General features: G+C 40.9%; 1 protein-coding gene across 1 annotated transcript in view; it reads right to left on the reverse strand.

The window, feature by feature from the left end:
• exoc2 (exocyst complex component 2) overlaps positions 1–19,167 on the reverse strand; it is a 47,999-nt gene that overhangs the window by 8,384 nt on the left and 20,448 nt on the right. The window contains exons 6-16 of the mRNA XM_044201033.1: positions 18,622–18,746; positions 12,559–12,639; positions 11,253–11,398; positions 10,072–10,153; positions 9,842–9,944; positions 7,741–7,859; positions 2,763–2,876; positions 2,220–2,344; positions 1,499–1,567; positions 1,219–1,376; positions 976–1,097 (exon numbers count right to left, since the gene is read on the reverse strand). Coding sequence (XP_044056968.1) covers positions 976–1,097; positions 1,219–1,376; positions 1,499–1,567; positions 2,220–2,344; positions 2,763–2,876; positions 7,741–7,859; positions 9,842–9,944; positions 10,072–10,153; positions 11,253–11,398; positions 12,559–12,639; positions 18,622–18,746 — 1,244 coding nt within the window. The remainder of the gene's footprint in view (positions 1–975; positions 1,098–1,218; positions 1,377–1,498; positions 1,568–2,219; positions 2,345–2,762; positions 2,877–7,740; positions 7,860–9,841; positions 9,945–10,071; positions 10,154–11,252; positions 11,399–12,558; positions 12,640–18,621; positions 18,747–19,167) is intronic.

Below are 19,167 nucleotides of genomic sequence, written 5' to 3' on the forward strand. Positions count from 1 at the left end.
TGATGTGTGTGGCAGAAAGTTAAGTGAAAACCAGTCTCTCTTTCTCAAAATGACCATGCCTAACCACAAGTGAAACTGAGCATGTCTGGTTTTAGTCTCATAACACTTTCTCCATTACTACCCTGGAAGCTGAATGAGGTAAAAGGTGACAGTTGAGGACACTGACCGCCAAATACTCAATGAAGGAATGCAGCAAAACCAGATATGTATGTATGTCTTTACTGTCTGTGTTGGGTTTGCACAAAAGAATGGCTTTATTATATATCTTCAGTTTTTTTTTTTTTGATTTGTTACTGTGTCCCAATTCCATACGACATATTACTTGTATATAGTACGTACTATATACTACTACTACTACTACTACTAATTGTTGTAGTACACAGTTTTGGAGTTAGTACACAAGAAACCAATGTACTTTACCATTTTCTGCTAACAGGAAATGATACAATACCTGCACTAACGGACGCCAATCAAGCTGCGACTTCAGAATGACACAGACAACGACACTTTAAGAGAAAGCTACGTGTTTCTAAAGATTTAATATTTAATATTTAATTTATTTGTTTACCAAGATCTTCCTGGAGCATACTCAAAAATCAAGTGTTTTTTTTTTAGTATTGTATGCATACTGACTGTTTTCTGTATTTAACACTGATACTTAGTTTCCCAGTGTACATACTTATCGTAAAACAGCTTAGTTTAGAATTTGAACTAAAAATCTAATATACCAAAATCCAGGTGAAAACAGGATTTTAAAAATATAATTCGCAGCACAAATTATATAGTTTTCATGTAAGGTTTAAGTATATTTTACCAACTAAGATGACTTTGGTGCACAATCAGCAGTTTATCAGCATTTTGTTCATAACATAACATGTGCCTGGGGACATCTTTAGAAACTTCGTCTTATACCCTTATATCTTCTTATACCCTCTTCCATCTATTACTGTTCCTGCTCACAGAGTCATCCCTCACCTTCTGTAGTGTGCAGCAGAGTCACTATGAGGCAGTGAACTCTCAACTCCAGCAGCAGATCCTGGATCACCTGCAGCAAATCATTTGGGATCTCCAGAGCCGACAGAGCCTCGTGACAACCCCTGGACGAGAGACAAGAGAGGCAACCGGGGGGGTCATTAATGGTATGGCAGGCATCAAGTTCAAAATTCCTGCATATAACCATGTCAGAACTGCACATGTTCAAACAATCAGTGTGAGAACCTGACGGTGTGTATGATTTGTGTAAGCCAGGCTCCAGTGAGCTCCGTCTTGTTCTCCCAGCCTCCGTAAAGACTCAGCTCCGCCTGTGGCAGAGTGGTGGGGAGAAGAGCCCCCCGAACAAGCTTCACCAGCCGATGGGTCATCTCCTCAATCATTTTCTATGAAACACACAGCAATCGTGCAAAACACAGCTTTGGGTGGCATTGATTTTAAAAACAACAGTGGTGAGTAAGACTCTAAAAATAAACCTGGTCTGTTTAACAGACACAATGAAGCATACTTTAAAGTCATTCTGTTTCTGTCTGGCATTCTTCTTGGATTTTTCCACCTGCCCAGATTTCTCTCCAGTCTGCAGGGAAAAAAACAAAAACAAGAAACACTATTGTTTAAGATTTTCTGCATTTTGAAACAAGGCATCCAGCCTTCCAGATTTTGTTTTGACAATAACTTTTTAAATAATTTGTTTTGTTTTGCCTTCATTCTATAGTTGAAAGAGTAGATGCAGACAGGAAACATCAAGGGAGACAGAGGGTTATGACGAGCAATAAAAGGTCCCCTGCCAGAATCGAAGCTGCGAAATTGAATTATGATAGGCGTCTTAACCACTAGGACGCCCCAAATCAATGACTTTCAATTATAATGTTCATAATTTTACCATTCATATCAAACCCTGCAGAAATAAAACCTTTACAGCTTTTTAACATGAAAAATGTAGGATTTTTGTTAAAGCATCCCACAGAGAACCATAGAGTCCTATAAATCATGTTTTAACGTCGTTTTGAGGTGGAGGAAGTAATCTTAGAGAAGGACATCAAACTATATGAATAGCTATATATATATATATATATATATATATATATATATATATATATATATATATATATAAAAGGGATACCACAGGAAAAATGTTTTTGTGATTAGGGTGAACCCATCTGTTCAAGTGTGTTATATGCAGTATTTTTCTATTTTTTCTTGTCAGTAAAAGCTTCTCAGGTATTTACCTCACTAAAAAGACTTCCATTAACATAAGAGATCCAAAGCTTCCAGAAGTTGGGTAACTGACCAATCACCACATCTGACAGCTTCTCCACAAACTGCACCTGCTGTGGGGTTTCAAAGCGCCAGGCTGGAACAAAGACACACACATAGTGTATTACACAAACCCACTGACACACAATACTGCTGTACTAGAAGTTGATGGGGGACTTAAAGGATGAGATAGCAAACTGCACTGACTTGACATGTCAGAGTGCTTCAGTGATTCAAAGAATCACAGAACAAAATATCTAACTTCCAGGCACACCAGGCTCCAGTTGTTTGTTTTTTGTTTGTATTTTTACTGTACTGCCTGATGTAAGGAGACACACTGCAGTTTCCTTTCACATGCCTGTTATACACTGTGATTCCCCTAAGCACTGTACATGTGGCAAAAAAGTGTTACACACACAAACAAACAAATGCACAGTCAGAGTGAGGCTCAGACAGGGAAGCCCCTCTCAGGCACTGAGTGTGTGGGTGAGTTGTAATATGATTGTGGTACTCACTGCTGGGTCGAGGTGTTCGCAGGCTGCTCCCTCTCTTCAGAGACGCAGTGTGGCTGAGCCTGCCGAGGGCCGATGGACGGGTATCCCCCTCCGGGTCCAGAGCTCCGACATCCACTGACAGACATAGCGAAAGCATGGGGAGAGAGGGGGGGGGGCAAGAGATGAGAAATGAACTCGGAGGAAAAAGAAACACATACTTCAGATATCAAATAATCAAAAAAGCCATTTTCATAATTCCACATTCCTCAATAAGCTCAGCAGGCTTTCACACCAAACAATCCTCCCTCGCCCCTCTCGTCCTTTCTTTATTTGTGTTCTGATCCATCTCTGCCGTGGCCCACAGCTGAGAGAATGTCCCGTTGTTTCCAGGGTGAGGAAACAGAGCTGTGGGCTTTGTGAGCACTGGGGTGAAGTGGGTTTACGTCGGCCACACTGGGCTCAGTCACGTCTGATCCTTAGGCAAGCGCCAGAGCTCCACTAGATGGCAATGGGGAGCTTTGCAGCAGCGACAAATGAGAAAGACCTTCTGCAACCACACACTCCTATCTCGGCTAGTGAGATAACTTTATTGCAATGAATCTGTGAGATAACTTTAGGATAACAGAAGAAGGGGGTGAACTTTGACAAATAGGAATGAAAGTGAAACACTGCAGTGCTGAGAAGGGATCAAACTTACTACAATGAAAATGAAACATAAATGACACGTTTGTGCATCTCTGCAATACGCCTACATGTAGTTTGTCTAAATGAAGGGAAACGGATGGCCACATTTCCAAAACAAGTGTCTGACACACACACACACAGAAAAGTGTACTGGTGAGTCACAGACTGAATGTAGTGTAAGCAAGTATTGAGAAATCCCCAAGCAAAGGAGCAAATGCGGTTGAGCTGGCCGTGCACACAACACAGCCATCCAGTCTAGAAAATGTAAGGAAATTCTCAATTGAGTCAGATTATCTGTAAACACGTGAAGCTTTCTCACATTACACTTATACACACATACACACCCACAGAGAACACATTGACATAGTCCTTATGGATCTGTGCAGAGTCTGTCTCTGTGATGTTTTCCTCTCTTTTTACAGGGATGAGAGCTGCTGTTGATCCAGGTGCCAGCTGAAGCCTCGGTGTCCTCAGAATGCACAAGTGTCTGCGTGTGTGAGACAGTTTAGGTGTGAGTGCGCATGTGTGCTTAAAGTGTTCAAACCGTTAATTACGCTGCTGTGCTGTTTTCTTGCAAAAACTTTGAAGGTTAAAATATAGGAACCGCTGTGTATGTGTGTTGAAGACACAGACAATGTGTGTCACCTCTGCTCACTTCCTCATCAGGTCTGATGCTTCTCTGAAGGTCGGATGAGTTCCTGTTCGCCAAGGGGTCGTTGACCCTGACTGCACACACTCCTGCTTTCTCTCTAAACACGCACACACCTTACTGACTCCTGTTTAAATGCAGTTTCTTTCCCATGCAACAGAATATATATATGACTAGTCATTTTGTACTGAATTTCACCCAAGAAATACAGATTTTTTTTTAACCCATGTTTTATTATATTTTGTCCTCACAGACCCAAAAGTTATGTTTTCTTCTCAAAACACTGACCAACATGTTTTATAGTAAACAAAGTTCTTTTGAGGCCTTGGCAGTTGAGAAGATGCATCTGGTAACCAAAAGTAAAATGAGCTCCCGAATACCTCCAAGACAGTAAAAAGGCAACACATTGGAAAACTACGAGTGTTGCAGCCATGCAAACTGTATTTTTAAAAGTAGATTTTCAGCTTGCTTTTTTCATCTTTTGGTTCTTTATTTTTCAATATATTTATTTATATTTATAATTTCAAAAATAAACTAATAAGTTCCTGGATTTCTTGGAGGAGAAAAGTAAAACTTGAAATGACCCTCAAGAATATACCACCCCACCCTTACACACATGCAAACACGTGAGTAGCATGCTAATTGAAGTGTAATAATTAACACATTTCTCCTAGAGTGGTACTGACTGAGCTTAAAATGGAAACTGCATGTTTCCCAGTCAAATGTACGAACACTAGAATCCCTCTAATTGTTCACTGACAAACCTATTTTTCTACGAAGAAAATTTCCTGCTAATTGTATTGATATTGGCAGAAGAAGCGCTGTTCAGGAAGTAAGAGTACTGCAGTTTATAATTGAATCGGGCAGAGTCAGATTGCAGCACGGGGGCACAATGGGAGTGTTTAGACATACGGAAGCAACTTGCACTGCTATGCTTCCTCACAAGAAAACTCAGGCTTAAGGCTTTTGTTTCAACAGAGATGGATGGGTCTATTTCACGTTTAAGGCAATTTATACCGTAATTAACGGAATCATAACTACACCAGAACGGCCTCTGGCCTCATATTCTGGGCTGAGAAACACAAGACACAGAGAAAATGACATCAGTTACTGCAGAAATGGCTGATCCATCACAGAGGAATAATCCCTGCCACGTGTGATGCTGACAATAGCATAAAAGATGGCTTATAAATACACTGAGCTGGTAAATGTGATACGAGGAGGAAGAGGAGGCCACCAGTAGGCTGTGAGGTACCGGTAAGGGGGATTCTGGCTATTTTGAGAGGAGGGGTAAGGGTGAGAGGGAGGTGGAGGAAGAGTGGGGCTGGGGGAATGCAGTGGATGTGGTTTTATGATGGTGGCTGTTCAAGTGCTGCTTGGGTGGAGGGATGTTTCAAGAGGCACGGCTTTCGTACATGGGCGAGAGGAGAGCAGCAAAGACTGGGGATGGTAAATAGCTACCGTGTGTGTGTGTGTGTGTGTGTGTGGGTGAGGGGAAGAAGTGGGGACTCTCAGTAAAGTGTGACAACAGAGGGGACAGGAGACAGCTGGTTGCAGCAAACAACAAGAGCAGAAATGACATAAAAACAGAAGGATTATGCGCACCTTTCTGTATGTGTGTATGCTTTTGTCATTTTGTATATGAAGACTGTCCTCACTGGAAAATTTGTTTAAACACTTAAGGGTACCCTGTGTCTTTGACCAGTAGTCATGCAGTTGTCCTTGTTGTGTTTGTATTGTGTACCCTACTAGTACCCAAACCAAGCCACCAGGGACAACATTGGACTGTAAGGTGTTTTTGGTGTAGTGGCCACAGTCAGATCTGCAGATCACATGATGACCACAGGCCCAAAAACACTTTTTCTCGAAAGAAACAGCCAAACAGTGAATACATTTTTCTCAGCATCAGAAACACTCCAACACGACTTTTTGTGTTATGAGAAGTTGATCTCTTAGGTCCAATAAAAATGTAAGATTCATCTATCATATATCAGCCAGAGAAGGACTCTACTGAGCATGCTCCCTGTGCCCAAAAAGTTGGAAGCCTAAGGAAGCCTGAGAAACGTTTTTGCCGTACGTGCCCACTGAGCAACTTTCATCTTGGAACATGGTGTCCAGTTTCCTTAATAAATCCAAGACCCAAAACGAGGATGCCTATGTGTGTGCACAAGATCTATATTCCTGCTCATGGTTTTGTGTTATTCCACTGACAATTATTGGCATTACAAAGCCAAGAAACTAACCAGCAAAAGGCAGGGAAGAAAAGGACTGCTAACATGGATGTTAACGATGCAGATTTAAAAATATTCAAATATTTGAAAAATGTTTTGATGATAAATACTGAATGTAAACAGAATTGTGTTTATTTATGAGAAAACTCTACAGGGTACCTTTAAAACGCCTTCAAGTGACCTCATGTGGTTGTGTGAACATTGACTGTCCTCTCTCGGTGGCAGAGGTAAAGTGATGTTATTCATACCGCTGCAGAAAAGTGGGGTCGGGGTGGATTTACAAATCGCATGACCTCAATGTGGAGACCGCAACTCATGTCCCGCCAGCTAGAAAGAGTCAAGTATGGTTTCTTTTAAATATGAAGGTGATATTTTTCTAGAGAGAGCTTAAACATAGATGTAGCAGATAAGGAAACACTCGTGAGTCTTGTTTGGAAAAGTCATATAGGTTATTTTGGAAGACACTGACAAATGACCTGTTATGTGTTTTAGGTAAGAGGAGTTGTTGTGCACAGTAAATCTGTTTATTTATGCGGTGACAGCATTGTATTTTATGTCTTATACTGTTATATTAAAGTAAATAAACTAACTGTCAATGTGCATTTCTGTGTATGTGTTTAAGTGCATTTTTGCAAACCAGCAATTTTCTGAATAGTTGGGTTGCATGTGATTTGCATGCAATTTCAGATACACTCCCTGCCACATGTTGCTCTGCTGTGGAATGCACATGTGGACTGAAATGGGGCCATCCCTGACATGATAATCAAGATGATATTTAACTGTGGAGAGGCAGGGAGCAAACCGACCCCCAGATCCATCAAGCCTGAGCCCCGGAAACCACTGTTACCCTTAGCATTAGACATGTTTATATTCCAGCTGCACTATGTGAAGCAGCCACCCACTCATAATGTATTTGTATGGGTGCCTTTGTGTAAGTATGGGTGTAGGAGAGTGAGTGTGTGTGTGTGTGTGTGTCTAAGTATGGTTGGCGAATCGCTGTTCTTCCTGAGCGGACAGTTTCACATTCCCATTTTTCTGCTGGCTGATTTAACAGAGGAACAGCTTAATTGGGGTTAATTGTTCCAATCCATCTGTGAAGCTGTGTGCGAGTGAGAAAGAGTGAGAGTTTGAATGTGTGCGTGTGCAGTAACATGTCAAGCCCTGAAACCCAAATCCAAAGCCAATGCTCCCTCACTTTCATCTTATTCATACATTCATGAAAAAATAAACACGCAGGCCTCGAGCAGAACAGGCAGGGGAGGGCGGTGACAGGGAGGGAAATGCAAGCAGAGAGCTGGTACGACAGAGAGGCAGCTACCTTCAGACTCAGATGACATCCACCAGCCACTTTACTGGAAACACTAAATAGGGGCTTTTCACTTCTTGTGTAAAGCAAGTCAGCTCAGACATGTGTGTGCTTATGTGAGTTAGTCACCTCTCTGGCCACTGATGAACTCATCTCTGCAGTTTTGCATCAGCTGCAAGATCCACTTGTGCTGAGCGTAGATGCACAGCCATGCTGGGTCGCCTGGAGCGTGCAGGTCAGACAGGTACCTACACGGGCACAAACACACAGGTGTAAAACATTTACATTCAAAAAAGAAAAGAGGAAAATCCACACCTATTCCTGCGAGGTGCTGACTAGCAGGTACAGTAGACATCAGAGGAAGGAGGAGAGAGCAGAACACTCTTAACTTAAAAGCACAAGCCACCACAAGCCTCTAGAACAGCTTCATGTTCCTTGGCAAAGATTATCCAAGTCTCTGGTACTCTACCCTGCATGCTCATCAAACATTTCAGTTGCCCCTTGCAGCCTGTACTGTATGGAAGCATCGGCATTTGTTGTTTCTACACTCTTTTATTCATTCTTATATAGTGTACTGATTCACATTAAACTGCAAAGTCCATAGAGAAGTCAGTCATAGCCAAAAAAACATTTTCAGTATCCATATATCCACATTTTAGATACTAGAAAAGGTAAAGTAAAAGGTAAGTATAGTAGAAAAAAAAATCAGGATGCTTCAATTCAAATTAAGCAATCCAAAAGTCTACAAAAGAATATAACTATGCCTCAGAGGCACAGATTATGTAAAAATAGCAGAGATTAATTACAAATCCTTTAAAGCCACTAGGTGTAAAATTTTAAAATTTCCGACTTTGGCGCCCCCAAGTGGGAAGAGCAAAAAAGACATGATCCATCAATACATTGGTTGGGCCATTATTATTTTGGTTACAATTTTAGCTCATCACAGATAATATAACTTATGTTATCTATAAACATCTATATTGGTATCAGCCCTAAATACCTGTATTAGCCAGGCTCTAATCTAAATGTTTCGAAAGATGTTATAATCACATAAAAAGTCCACATAGTGGCTTTAAGTTAATTTGTAAATACAAATAGAAACTATATAATATAGATAAACTCAAAGCACAGGAAATAAGAAATAATAATAATAATTCACCAAGGAAATATATTAATGCATTCATGTAAAAGAGCATACGAAAATCTAACATACAAAATGATAAAGCAAATAGCGAAAAGACAAGAACATTTCATATTTTTGTGTGAATTCATAATCAGAAAAAAAAAAAGAGGATTTTGCGATCCTCTTGCCCCAAACTCTACAAACACTTTACCCTCTTATCCATGTCTCTACCCACAATCATCTGTCTCCCAGGAGTTTATTTCCTGGGCATCACTCAGTGACCTGTGGGATGTCAGATGACTCACTCTCTGAGCTGTGGCCTGGCTCCCTCTACTGTCATCCTATGAACCAGCTGCTCATTTGTTTCTCATTAGGTGGCATCTTTCAAAAGTTTGAGAAAGACTCACAGGCACAAAACACACACACACACACACACACACACACACACACAAATTCAGACAGCTCCCACCATCCACGGCAAGAGTAAACAGGAGCTGAGTGGGCGTTCAGAACCGTGCTTAATGCAGCAGGATGAAAGATGTTGCCGTGTGGTTGAGAACTGGTCTCTGTGATCCTGACGGGTCGGTCTTAACAATAATAAATCGGGAGAGACCACAAGTATGAATGGACAGAAGGATAGAGGGGAAAAAAAAGAGGGAAAGAAAGGCAGGGAAGAGGGAAATATAGAAACAGAAAAAGAGAACGGGACAACAGAAAGCTGAGAAGATTAGTGAACATTCAGAGAAAAGTGAGAGGCAGACTGAAGAAAGTGAATGGAGGATAAAGTTCTGGTAAACGATGACACAGACAGACATCAAATAAACCAAAAGGAAGGTAATGAAGTAGCATAAGAGATGTGTCATGGCTTTATATTTAATGTTCACAGACTGTTTGCAGTGTGTAGAGATTGTGTGACACGTGTAAAGACTGAGAAATATGAAAACCGCCGGATAGGGGAAAAATACTGCTTAACATGTAGATAATGAACCCGTTATGTAAAAACAAATCAAAGTATGAGATGTGAAAAGACCACAACATGACGACTGGGAGGAATACAGACAGATTGTATGAAATAGCTGTCGCAGGATTATAAAAATGTAAAGAGACCTGATGTATCTCTTCTGGTCGTGCAGTGTTGACGGGGTCTGCAGTAGTTTCTCCAATAACAGACTCCTCAGAGCTCCGATCCTCGTCTCAACCTCAGCGTACACTACAGCAGAGTAAAAGGAAGACAAATTTATTCACGACGAGAATATTCAAAATGGAGAGAATAAGTGAAAGAGTTTCATTCATTTGTTAAGGTAAAAAAACAAAAAGGAAATCAAAAATCTGTTCACCTTTTTTGAAAACAGGGACCTCAGTATTGCCAAAGAGAGATTTGGCTTTCTCATAGTCATTGATCACCACATCGTAATCACCCTGAGAGAGAAAAGTCAGTTCAGTTAATAATGCAGCCCAAGCTGTTTTTTTTAAACTCATCAATCGTGACACACAGTGTATTTAAGTCTCTCTAGCTCCACCCTCTGGATGACAGCCATCCAATCTGTGCCTTAAAACAAATATACTGTACATACTAGGGATAGATAGCAATGGAAACACTGTAATAAAAAGGACTTTAAGCCATTGTGAAGCTCAAAGTGGGCGGCTCCGGCCGTTGCCATCTTGGCAGTCCCTGACTCCGGCTAATCCAAAAATGGGCAAAGAGGTGGAGTTGAGGCGGGCCGAATGAAGCCTGGATGCTGAACCACCATTTTTCAGCCCCAGAGATTGCTGCTTGATTAAAAGCAACAAATATAAAAATTACTTTGCAATTTCTGCTATTATGTTTCTAAATTTGTTAAGTAGTAGTAGCTAGGTTCTTGTTTTTTATGGTAGCTGTTCTCTTAGGGTTATGTTTGTATGTATATATTTATGTATTTATGTGCTGAATGTCCTCTGTTGTATTTTTAATGGATGCTGTCAGGAGGGACAATAAAGTTAAGTAAAGTGAAATGAGGTGAAGTTACAAATGCTGGTGGACTTGTAATGGCATGTTTTTCATGGGAGCCATTAGGTTTTATGATTGCTCTGCTGGGTTTTACAATAACTGAGGAATATTAACCCACATGATTCTGTGCACCCTACAGTGCAAACACTGTTCTCCGATTATGTTCCCATACTTTTAGATGACAATGTCCTGTTATGACAGCTAAATAAACTTAAGATTAGTTTCATGAACACTAAGATAAAAACAATAGCCTCACAAATAACCAGACCTAAACACTCTTTGCTAAAGGAAGTCCTGAGAGTGCAGACGGTAAAGCAGATTTTCACCTCCTCCATCACTCAGAGCTGAAGGTTCTCTCTCTTGATGATTGATCCAATATCACACTGCACATAGCTCAGGACTCAAATGACAGTATTACAAGTGTACTGGTGTGGAGGCAAAGGGAAGCTGTATTTATTTTGTAGATACGTAATAGTTCTATGTGCTGGTGTTTCTGTTGTTATTTTGTACATACGTGTATGCGGATAGTACCTTTTGGATATTGCGTTCAATGTTGAGTGGCAGGTTGAAGAGAAACTTGAAACGTTGTATGACGTTGAGTGCATTGCGTGTGGAGTCAGCTTTGTCTTTCCGCCCCAAGACCTCCTGGAAAAGAGTATCTGCAGTATCACTCGCTCCTACGAGAAAGACAGAGAGAGAGAGAGAGTGAGCAAGAGTGAAGAGGCAGGAGAAAATGAGAAACTGGGATACTATAAAAATAAATGTTGATACCACATTTCCCTCTTAATGTCAGTCTCTACTTTTCTTCTTGCTCTGTATGTCATCTGACACAGTAGATACTGAGCTGCTAAGGAGAAAGTGACAGCTATCTCTTAGACAGCTTAGTGGAACCTTTGCACAACTAACTGGCTTCGTGGGTGGCCTCGGATGTGCCGTCAAATAGAAAAAAAAACAAGTTCTTCTAATCAAAACAAAACTTATCCCCCAAAACAAAATCAGAGGAATATTTCACATTTTTCGCTCGCAAATCTGAGTTGTCATGAAACTAACATTCCTATTTTGTGATTGGCGGTGTGTGTTTGACACATGGATTTTTGGGGGTGAACGGTGGCCTGGGCCCACTGGGCCATGGGCCCACAAGTCTGGGGCTGTAGGGATGAAAGCTATGTCCGGCTGGGAAGTTTATTTATTCTAGACTCCGGGAAAAGGACCTGCTTATTGACCCTCCATTAGAGGAGTCACATTATCATGTATGAGATGAGAGGGTGGGAACACAGGATCTGCTTGTTAAAAAGGGGAAGATCTACAAAGGCGGCTGAACATACATGGTGTACATGTGTTTGGTCGGGGGACGGTGTATCAGTGTGTGATAACTGGTGGATGGTGAAGCTGGGCAGCACAGAGCATCAGACTGTCTCTTCTCATAATCACTTTGACTCTTTTACATTTTGAGTTTTATTTGAAAATGTTAAAAATCAACCCAAGGACATACTGTAAAAATAACAATTCAAAGTAATGTGCAGGGAGAGAAACACAACCCAAAAAGGGCCCTAAATGATGTCAAACAATGCCAAAGATATAGTATATGTAGATTATATAAGAAATAAAGCCATTAAATAATATATTAAACAGAGTTTAAAGGTTTTTTAAAAATATATGTATCATAGCCTGGGACCTTGCGATCAGTATGTGTGACTAAATAATCTCAACTCAAGGTCCACTTACTAGCTTTTTCAGTGAATGGAGAAATATTGGGAGAAAGATCATGGCCATTCACTTCTGACACACTTGGGTCGCTTGATGACAGGGGTTGGACTCTAAATGAAAAGGTGCTTACTGTTAAGGATGTTTTCTAGTCGTTGGGTCATTGATCCCTCCACTCTCTCCGTACCATCAGACTCCAGCCTCTGGTGGATCGCTGCAACACAGAAGTCAGTATTAATTCTAATATTATATTGTAAAGGACTGTGGTGAACAAAATACAGTGAATTCAATTGAAATAAAATCAGAGAGATAAGAAATGTTAATATGAATGTTGAGGTGGTAAGAAATGTGGAAAAAGAAAAAAAGTGGAAAACAGTTCTCTACACTGTAGTGTAACCAACGTGCAATCCCCTGAGACAGGAACATTTTCAATTTCAGGAACCGAAGGTAAAACAATAAACAGGCCCTACCCCAGTGGTAGATGGGAGATAACCTCGCCGGTCCTCCGCCCACAGATGCTGCTATTGAACCCACCCCCCCTTGAGCCTGTTCCCACGCAAAACAGAGGACCTGACCTTGTTCCAGTGGTGATTGTACTGGATCAATTCACCTAACCAAAGCCATTAACAGCACAGTTTTGTGGTCTTGGGACACTTGGAGCCCTTTGACCTGGAGGTAATGTGAATCTCAAGATTTTCAGCTCTCTAAAAAATAACATTTTGGAGAGCAGAACTGGAGGTCTGGATGCCAAAAATGACTGTTGCTCAGAGGAGGTGGGAGGAACCCTCTGATGGCTTGAATCCATCACTTAGCATAAAGAGCTTTACGCGGGAGAGGGAATTTGAAAAGAGGGAATGAGGGGAGAAAAAAAGAGTGGTGTGGCTACCCCAGTGAATAAATAAATGGTGTGCAGTAGTGGGCAGCTGGGTGCTGAGAGCTGCAATGTGGGTTTATTGACAGAGTGGAAGAGAGATGGAGAAGGTTTAGGAGACCTTCTCATACATACTTGCGGAACGATTCAAATATGCAACAAGCAGACATCTCAAGAATGAAGTTAAGAGACAGAAACATGGAAAAAAAGAAAGAGGATAGCGACCCTTTCATTTCTCTTTTCTCCACTTCCCTGCCTTCTTTCTTCTCCCACACTTCTTCCACTACAAATACTGGCTGTTAGCAGAGCTTGGAGACAGCAGAGGGAGCGGGAGGCAAAGTGAAGGGGGAGAGTTCTGTAAATAAATATGTGGGTCCATTCTGACAGACAGAAGCCTCAAGGCTGAGAGTGAGGTATTCTTAAAACACCCAATTCAAACATGCCATTGCCTAATCAGTATGGACGTTGATGGCCCTACGTGGACCTCTCGCTGCTCACCAACCGACTAGATGCAGGTTAGGACAAAGGCACGTAGACGTGGGAGTGTATACGGGAGAGCACAGGATTGATAGGGCTGAACACACAGGAAGACTAAGACACACACACACTGCAGGTCTGCTTCACGTCTCCACACTCCCCCTTGCCCTGTTGCCAGCTGTGTGTCCTCTGCATCTGTCACACACTGAAGGGCTGATGACGTCACAGCTAACCTAAACATCAGGTCAGAGTCCGGATAACACACACAGCCAGGACCTGAGGAAGAGCCGCAGCTCCCGCTTCACTTCCTGGAACCGTCGAGGGAAAAAAAAAAATATGAATAAGAATAAAAATACAGTGTCCCTGGATTCTAAAGCTGGAGATGTTTTGACTCCTGCCGGGGCTGGGGGCTCAGGGAATAGGCCCTGGGAATCTAGCATTTTTTGGAACACGGTAGCCATTTCGTTTCCTGCATCACTGGGAGACTTCCTTTTCACACAACAATGAAAAACCTCAAATTTCAACATTTTAGTAGAAACAACCCTGGACTCCCTGACAGTCTGTCAGTCAGTCAATCAGACGGAGCAGCTCTGTCTCAGAAGCATGGCTCAATTTGTCACTGAGGCTCCACGACCAAACAGTCGCTATGCCAAAAACCTTCCATTTCTTTCACCAGTCTGTGGTGGTTCACATGAAGTGTTTACAGGACCACTTGTTTCCTCACTGCAAACATTCCCTTCTGCAAACAAGTAAAATATCATATCAAACAAAAAATCTGCCAATGGGGTAAGCAGAAACAACTAGCATAACAATCAGTCCACTACAAAACACTATCTGACCTCAAAACTAGTAAGAAAGACTTGATTTAATCCATGACACTTCAGAAATTCAACATATATGTGCTCGAAACTACATTATTAAAATCCCCATTTGGCCTCACAACATACTTCCAACTTTCTACACCCAGTAACTAGGCCACCTGACAAAGGTAAAAGAAGCTGACATCTAGAGGATTTAACCTGTGACTTCATGTGAACCCTGTCTGACCCCGAGACCCTGCGTGAGTGATTGCTCTGCCCAGATTTAGGGACCCACTGGGTTAGGGTTATCCCACTACCGGAAGTCCCATTAAAAATACACGCAATCCTGATTTTAATACATTAGTAATACTTTGTCTTCATTTATGTTCCGGGTTGTCCACCCACCTTTATACATACTGTGATTTTAAAGTTAAAATATATCTTTAAAGAACATCACATTTTTCTTTTCTCTTTCCTCTTAAATTTGCGTGTCTCATTCATTTTTTGTACAATGAGATATGTTCTTGACATTCTGAACTTTAAATTTTTTTCCCTTGTAATTAGTGATGCACCCATCCAACTTTTTTCTCCGAATACCAATTCTGATACCTCAACTCGTGATATGTGCCGATACAGTTTCTCGATATGATGCCAATGGTCAATTTTCCCCACATTAAACATCTGTACACCACCTATCTTTTTAATGTAAAGTAACATTAAGCCAGGTATTACTGTGGTGCTGTAAAAACTTAGACGGCAGCTCACTGTGTTCATTAATACAGCAAAAACAATAAAATGGAATTTAAAAAAATACATGCACTTGTAGTGCCATTTGGATAAATGCTTCTGCAATGGATGCAGCTCATTCCTAATACCATGCAAATCTGTTGAGGCCTGCAACTTGATCATACACTTCTGATATGGCCTTTGGAAGCTTTAAGAACACAACCCTAGCGTAAAGAGCTGGCTGAAGCTCCCAGTCTTGTTTCTCCATTTGCCAAAAGCCGACATTAGCTAACTAACCCAAACAGCACTGTAATTATCAAGATTTGTGGTTTGCAGATGTAAAAGTCTAAACGCTGTGCTTAAGCACAGAGTTCATAGTTCATTAAAAAGAGACATGGGATTTTGTTTTGCTATTTCTGTTGGAGATGGTTAGCTATACTGGAGAGTAATTAAGAAGCAATTAGTAGGGACAAGAAAAAGAGAGGGAGGAAGAGAAACCCCACGGATATTTAAGTCAGAGTCCTGCTGTTTGCTCTAAATATTTTCTATCCGCCTCATTTCTTTTCCCAGATTTGGCTTCTCTGCCTTGTTTCCACCTAGCCCCAGTACACTTGTATTAAAAAATAACTCCAGACATCTATTAAAGTCATCAATAAAAATCTCACATGCAAGCAGAACAGAAAATAAACAGGAGAGTAGACAAAAATGACTTGATGATGATTGAGAGGGCTGGAAGCACTATAGCAACTTCTAACACAGCAAATTCTGAACAAGGAGAACACACAAGCACCCTGTAAATTTATTTTTTTCACAGCTAATTTCTTTTAAATTTTCACAGCTACATCTCAGGTGAGGTTCATTTGGAATGACTCAGAATAACAGAGACCTGCCAAACGCTGCTGAGAGACAAAGAAAGGATTCACAGTTGCTCAGACAGCTATGCTAACTAGGCCTGGCAGTGAGCTATTGCAGAGCTGTCTCGAGCTGGCTGGCTGCTAGCAGCATGCCGGCTGGTATGTCGGTTTGGCTGACCATACCTAGTATACAGAATATCTCCACTTGAGCTATCCATTCTGGGCTACCACTTCATTTTTTATGACTAAGAGCCAAATCTTGGCCGAGAAAGGATGTTGTAGTGCTGTAATGAGTCATGGTGAGAAGACAGGAGTCAGGAAGTTTGAAAATGATCTTTTAAGTCAAGTTGCTGGTCCGAATATATGAGACAATGTTTTTTTTTTTGTGAAAACAATATTTTAAAAATTGGAGTTGTATGATATTCGAGAAGTAGACGTTTACAGATTCCCAACTCTCTGAATAAAATGTGTACCTGCTCTTGTTGTCTTGATGTCTGTTTATAGTGTATCCGTTATAGTTAGACAGCCCTAAAAGTGTTTAGTGAGGCCAGCTGAACCTACGAGAGCGAAAGTGAAAACGAGGGGAAAGCATAAAAAATGTCAAGCTCAAAAAGGACAGCCTGGAAAATGCTAACAGCTAAAACAATCATTCGGAAACTCTTCCAAAAAGGCTGACCATAAAGTATTGAACTTGAAAACACAATTGTACAAGCTACACAGACGTGCGATTTATATTTTAAAGCAGCATTAAATTGATTTTTTGGTCACCTGAGTGAGCAAGCTGTAAACATTGTCATACTATTACCTTATAAAGTTATTATTGCGAACGTGTTACCAAACGTGTTGCCAAGCATATTTACTCATCCAGCAAACACAGGGCAACGTTAACATTAATTTGGAGTAGTGTCTCAGGCAAAATATTAACTCTCATTATAGCTCTGTTTGTCTAGACCAACTCTTGAGGGAAATATCTGTCTGGATAAATGCTCGATTATGTTCGCCAGCGTGTAGCTAACTTTTGTTTGGTGCAGGCCAGGTAGCATACAGTGGGGTTTTAGAGGGTTTTCACAGCTGCCTGCACCTACAGATGCTGGTGATAATTCTCTGTGGGTTCGTCACTACAAGCGACACCTTTCACAGCCATTGTTAATATAAAAATATTGATTAGTGCAGCTTTAATGGAAGTATTACATGTTTCCCTTTTACAAGAGAAAAGGTTTTAAGGATGAGGACTAACTGGTGAGTTTGGCAAATGTATGATGTGAAAACTTTCCCCAAACATTACCAGAGCTGTTATTAAGGTAAAACCTCTCTCTCCTTGAAACTATACAACATGTTTGTTGGTTATTTTGTTTTAAATTATTTTACTAATACTATTATTTTTATATGAATTTGACATTAGATTTCAAGTGTGTTACACATGCTATATGTGTCCACTTTGTTTAATTCAAAGCATTCCTTATCTTCTAATGGTCTTTATTAAAAAAAAAAAGTTTTTGCAAAGCAAGTGGGGCATCTTATAATTAGGGTCATCTTACATTCGGGCCAATACAGTAAAATCCCATCCTGTCACACAGGTCATAAAGCATCATTATGCCCTCTTGGTTCACAGGTCACTTGAGTCCATCCATGGTGTACTGCTTCCTCCATCTGTAGAGACTGTACATTTCCCATTGGGGCAGTGGGCACACAGTAGGCACGCTCAGTCTGAACGTGAGAATGACTGTGCATTGTTCCCATTGGTCATATTGGGTCTGTTATCAGCACTATCAGTCCTAATACTCTGGCCTGCATTGTGTTGGGCTGCTCCGTTTATTTAGATTCAGCCACTAACAATGAAAACATTGCCTCTCTCCCAATCGGGGCACAAACATACGGAAAGCAATAATAATAATGATGGAGGCAAAAAAGTGTATGTATAAATAGTAAGGGGAAGTAACTGAGCGGCTATGGTGGGAGGAGAGAGTAAACAGACAAAAGTATGAATGATGAAGCAAACAATTGATTTGAGGTACCTGGCAGGGCGACAGCAGTCAGTCTCTGCTACCTTGAAATCTTTTTGGCATCTGAAAGTCAATGTGGCCAAGTGTGTGTGTGTGTGTGTGTGTGTGTGTGTGTGTGTGTGTCCACTTCCAGGCTCTAACGAGACACAAGTGAGACTGTGTGTGACAGGTGAGAGCTGATCTCATTTTGATGAACGTGAATTAGCCGTGTTGTGGTTGGCTGGTGTAACTGTAGCATAAAGTGGAGGGTTTTCACACAGAGGCCAAATGAGCCTCTTTAATCAACCGCTACTAAACCGCATGTGGAGGGAAGAAATCCTGAGACACGAACACTTGCACACTTTCCAAAAATCAAGAGCTCTTTTCTGAGCAGAAATGCAGAGTGATGATTTGGAAGTTTGTGTATTAATTGTAGACCATTTGGTGCGATTCCACAGCACACAAAAATGTGTTAATGCCTCTCACCTGCCAGAGCGTCCTGGGCCTCAAAGAATGTACTGAGGCCTCCTTTCACATAGGCCAGACTTCCCTCATTCTTCTTAGTAGCCTGCTTCTTCAGATTACTGGCTGCAAACTTCAACTGCTCAAAACTGAGGAAAGAAAAACAAAATGATCATACCATTATATTAGGCCTGCAACTTGTGATTACTTTCAATAATTACATTTTTTTCGTCTAGTTAATCGATTAATTTAGTCTATAAAATGTCGCAAAATTTTGGGGGGAAAAAAAGAGTCCAAGATGATGTCTTCAAATTGCTCCAACAGTCAAATTTACAATGTTAAACAGAGAAAAGCAGCAAATCGTCATATTTGAAATGCCAGAACCAACAAAGGTTTGGCATTTTACTTGATAACAATTAATGATTGAATAATTGTTGTCGATACATTTTGTGATTGAAATTTCTAATCGATTAGTCAACTAATCATATCAGCACTACATTACATTAACAATATTTTGCCATTTTGCTATCAAGAGACATATGCTTTACTGCACAGCTCACACACAAGCGT

The sequence above is a fragment of the Siniperca chuatsi genome, linkage group LG6 (assembly GCF_020085105.1).
Source record: "Siniperca chuatsi isolate FFG_IHB_CAS linkage group LG6, ASM2008510v1, whole genome shotgun sequence".
NCBI lineage: Eukaryota > Metazoa > Chordata > Actinopteri > Centrarchiformes > Sinipercidae > Siniperca > Siniperca chuatsi.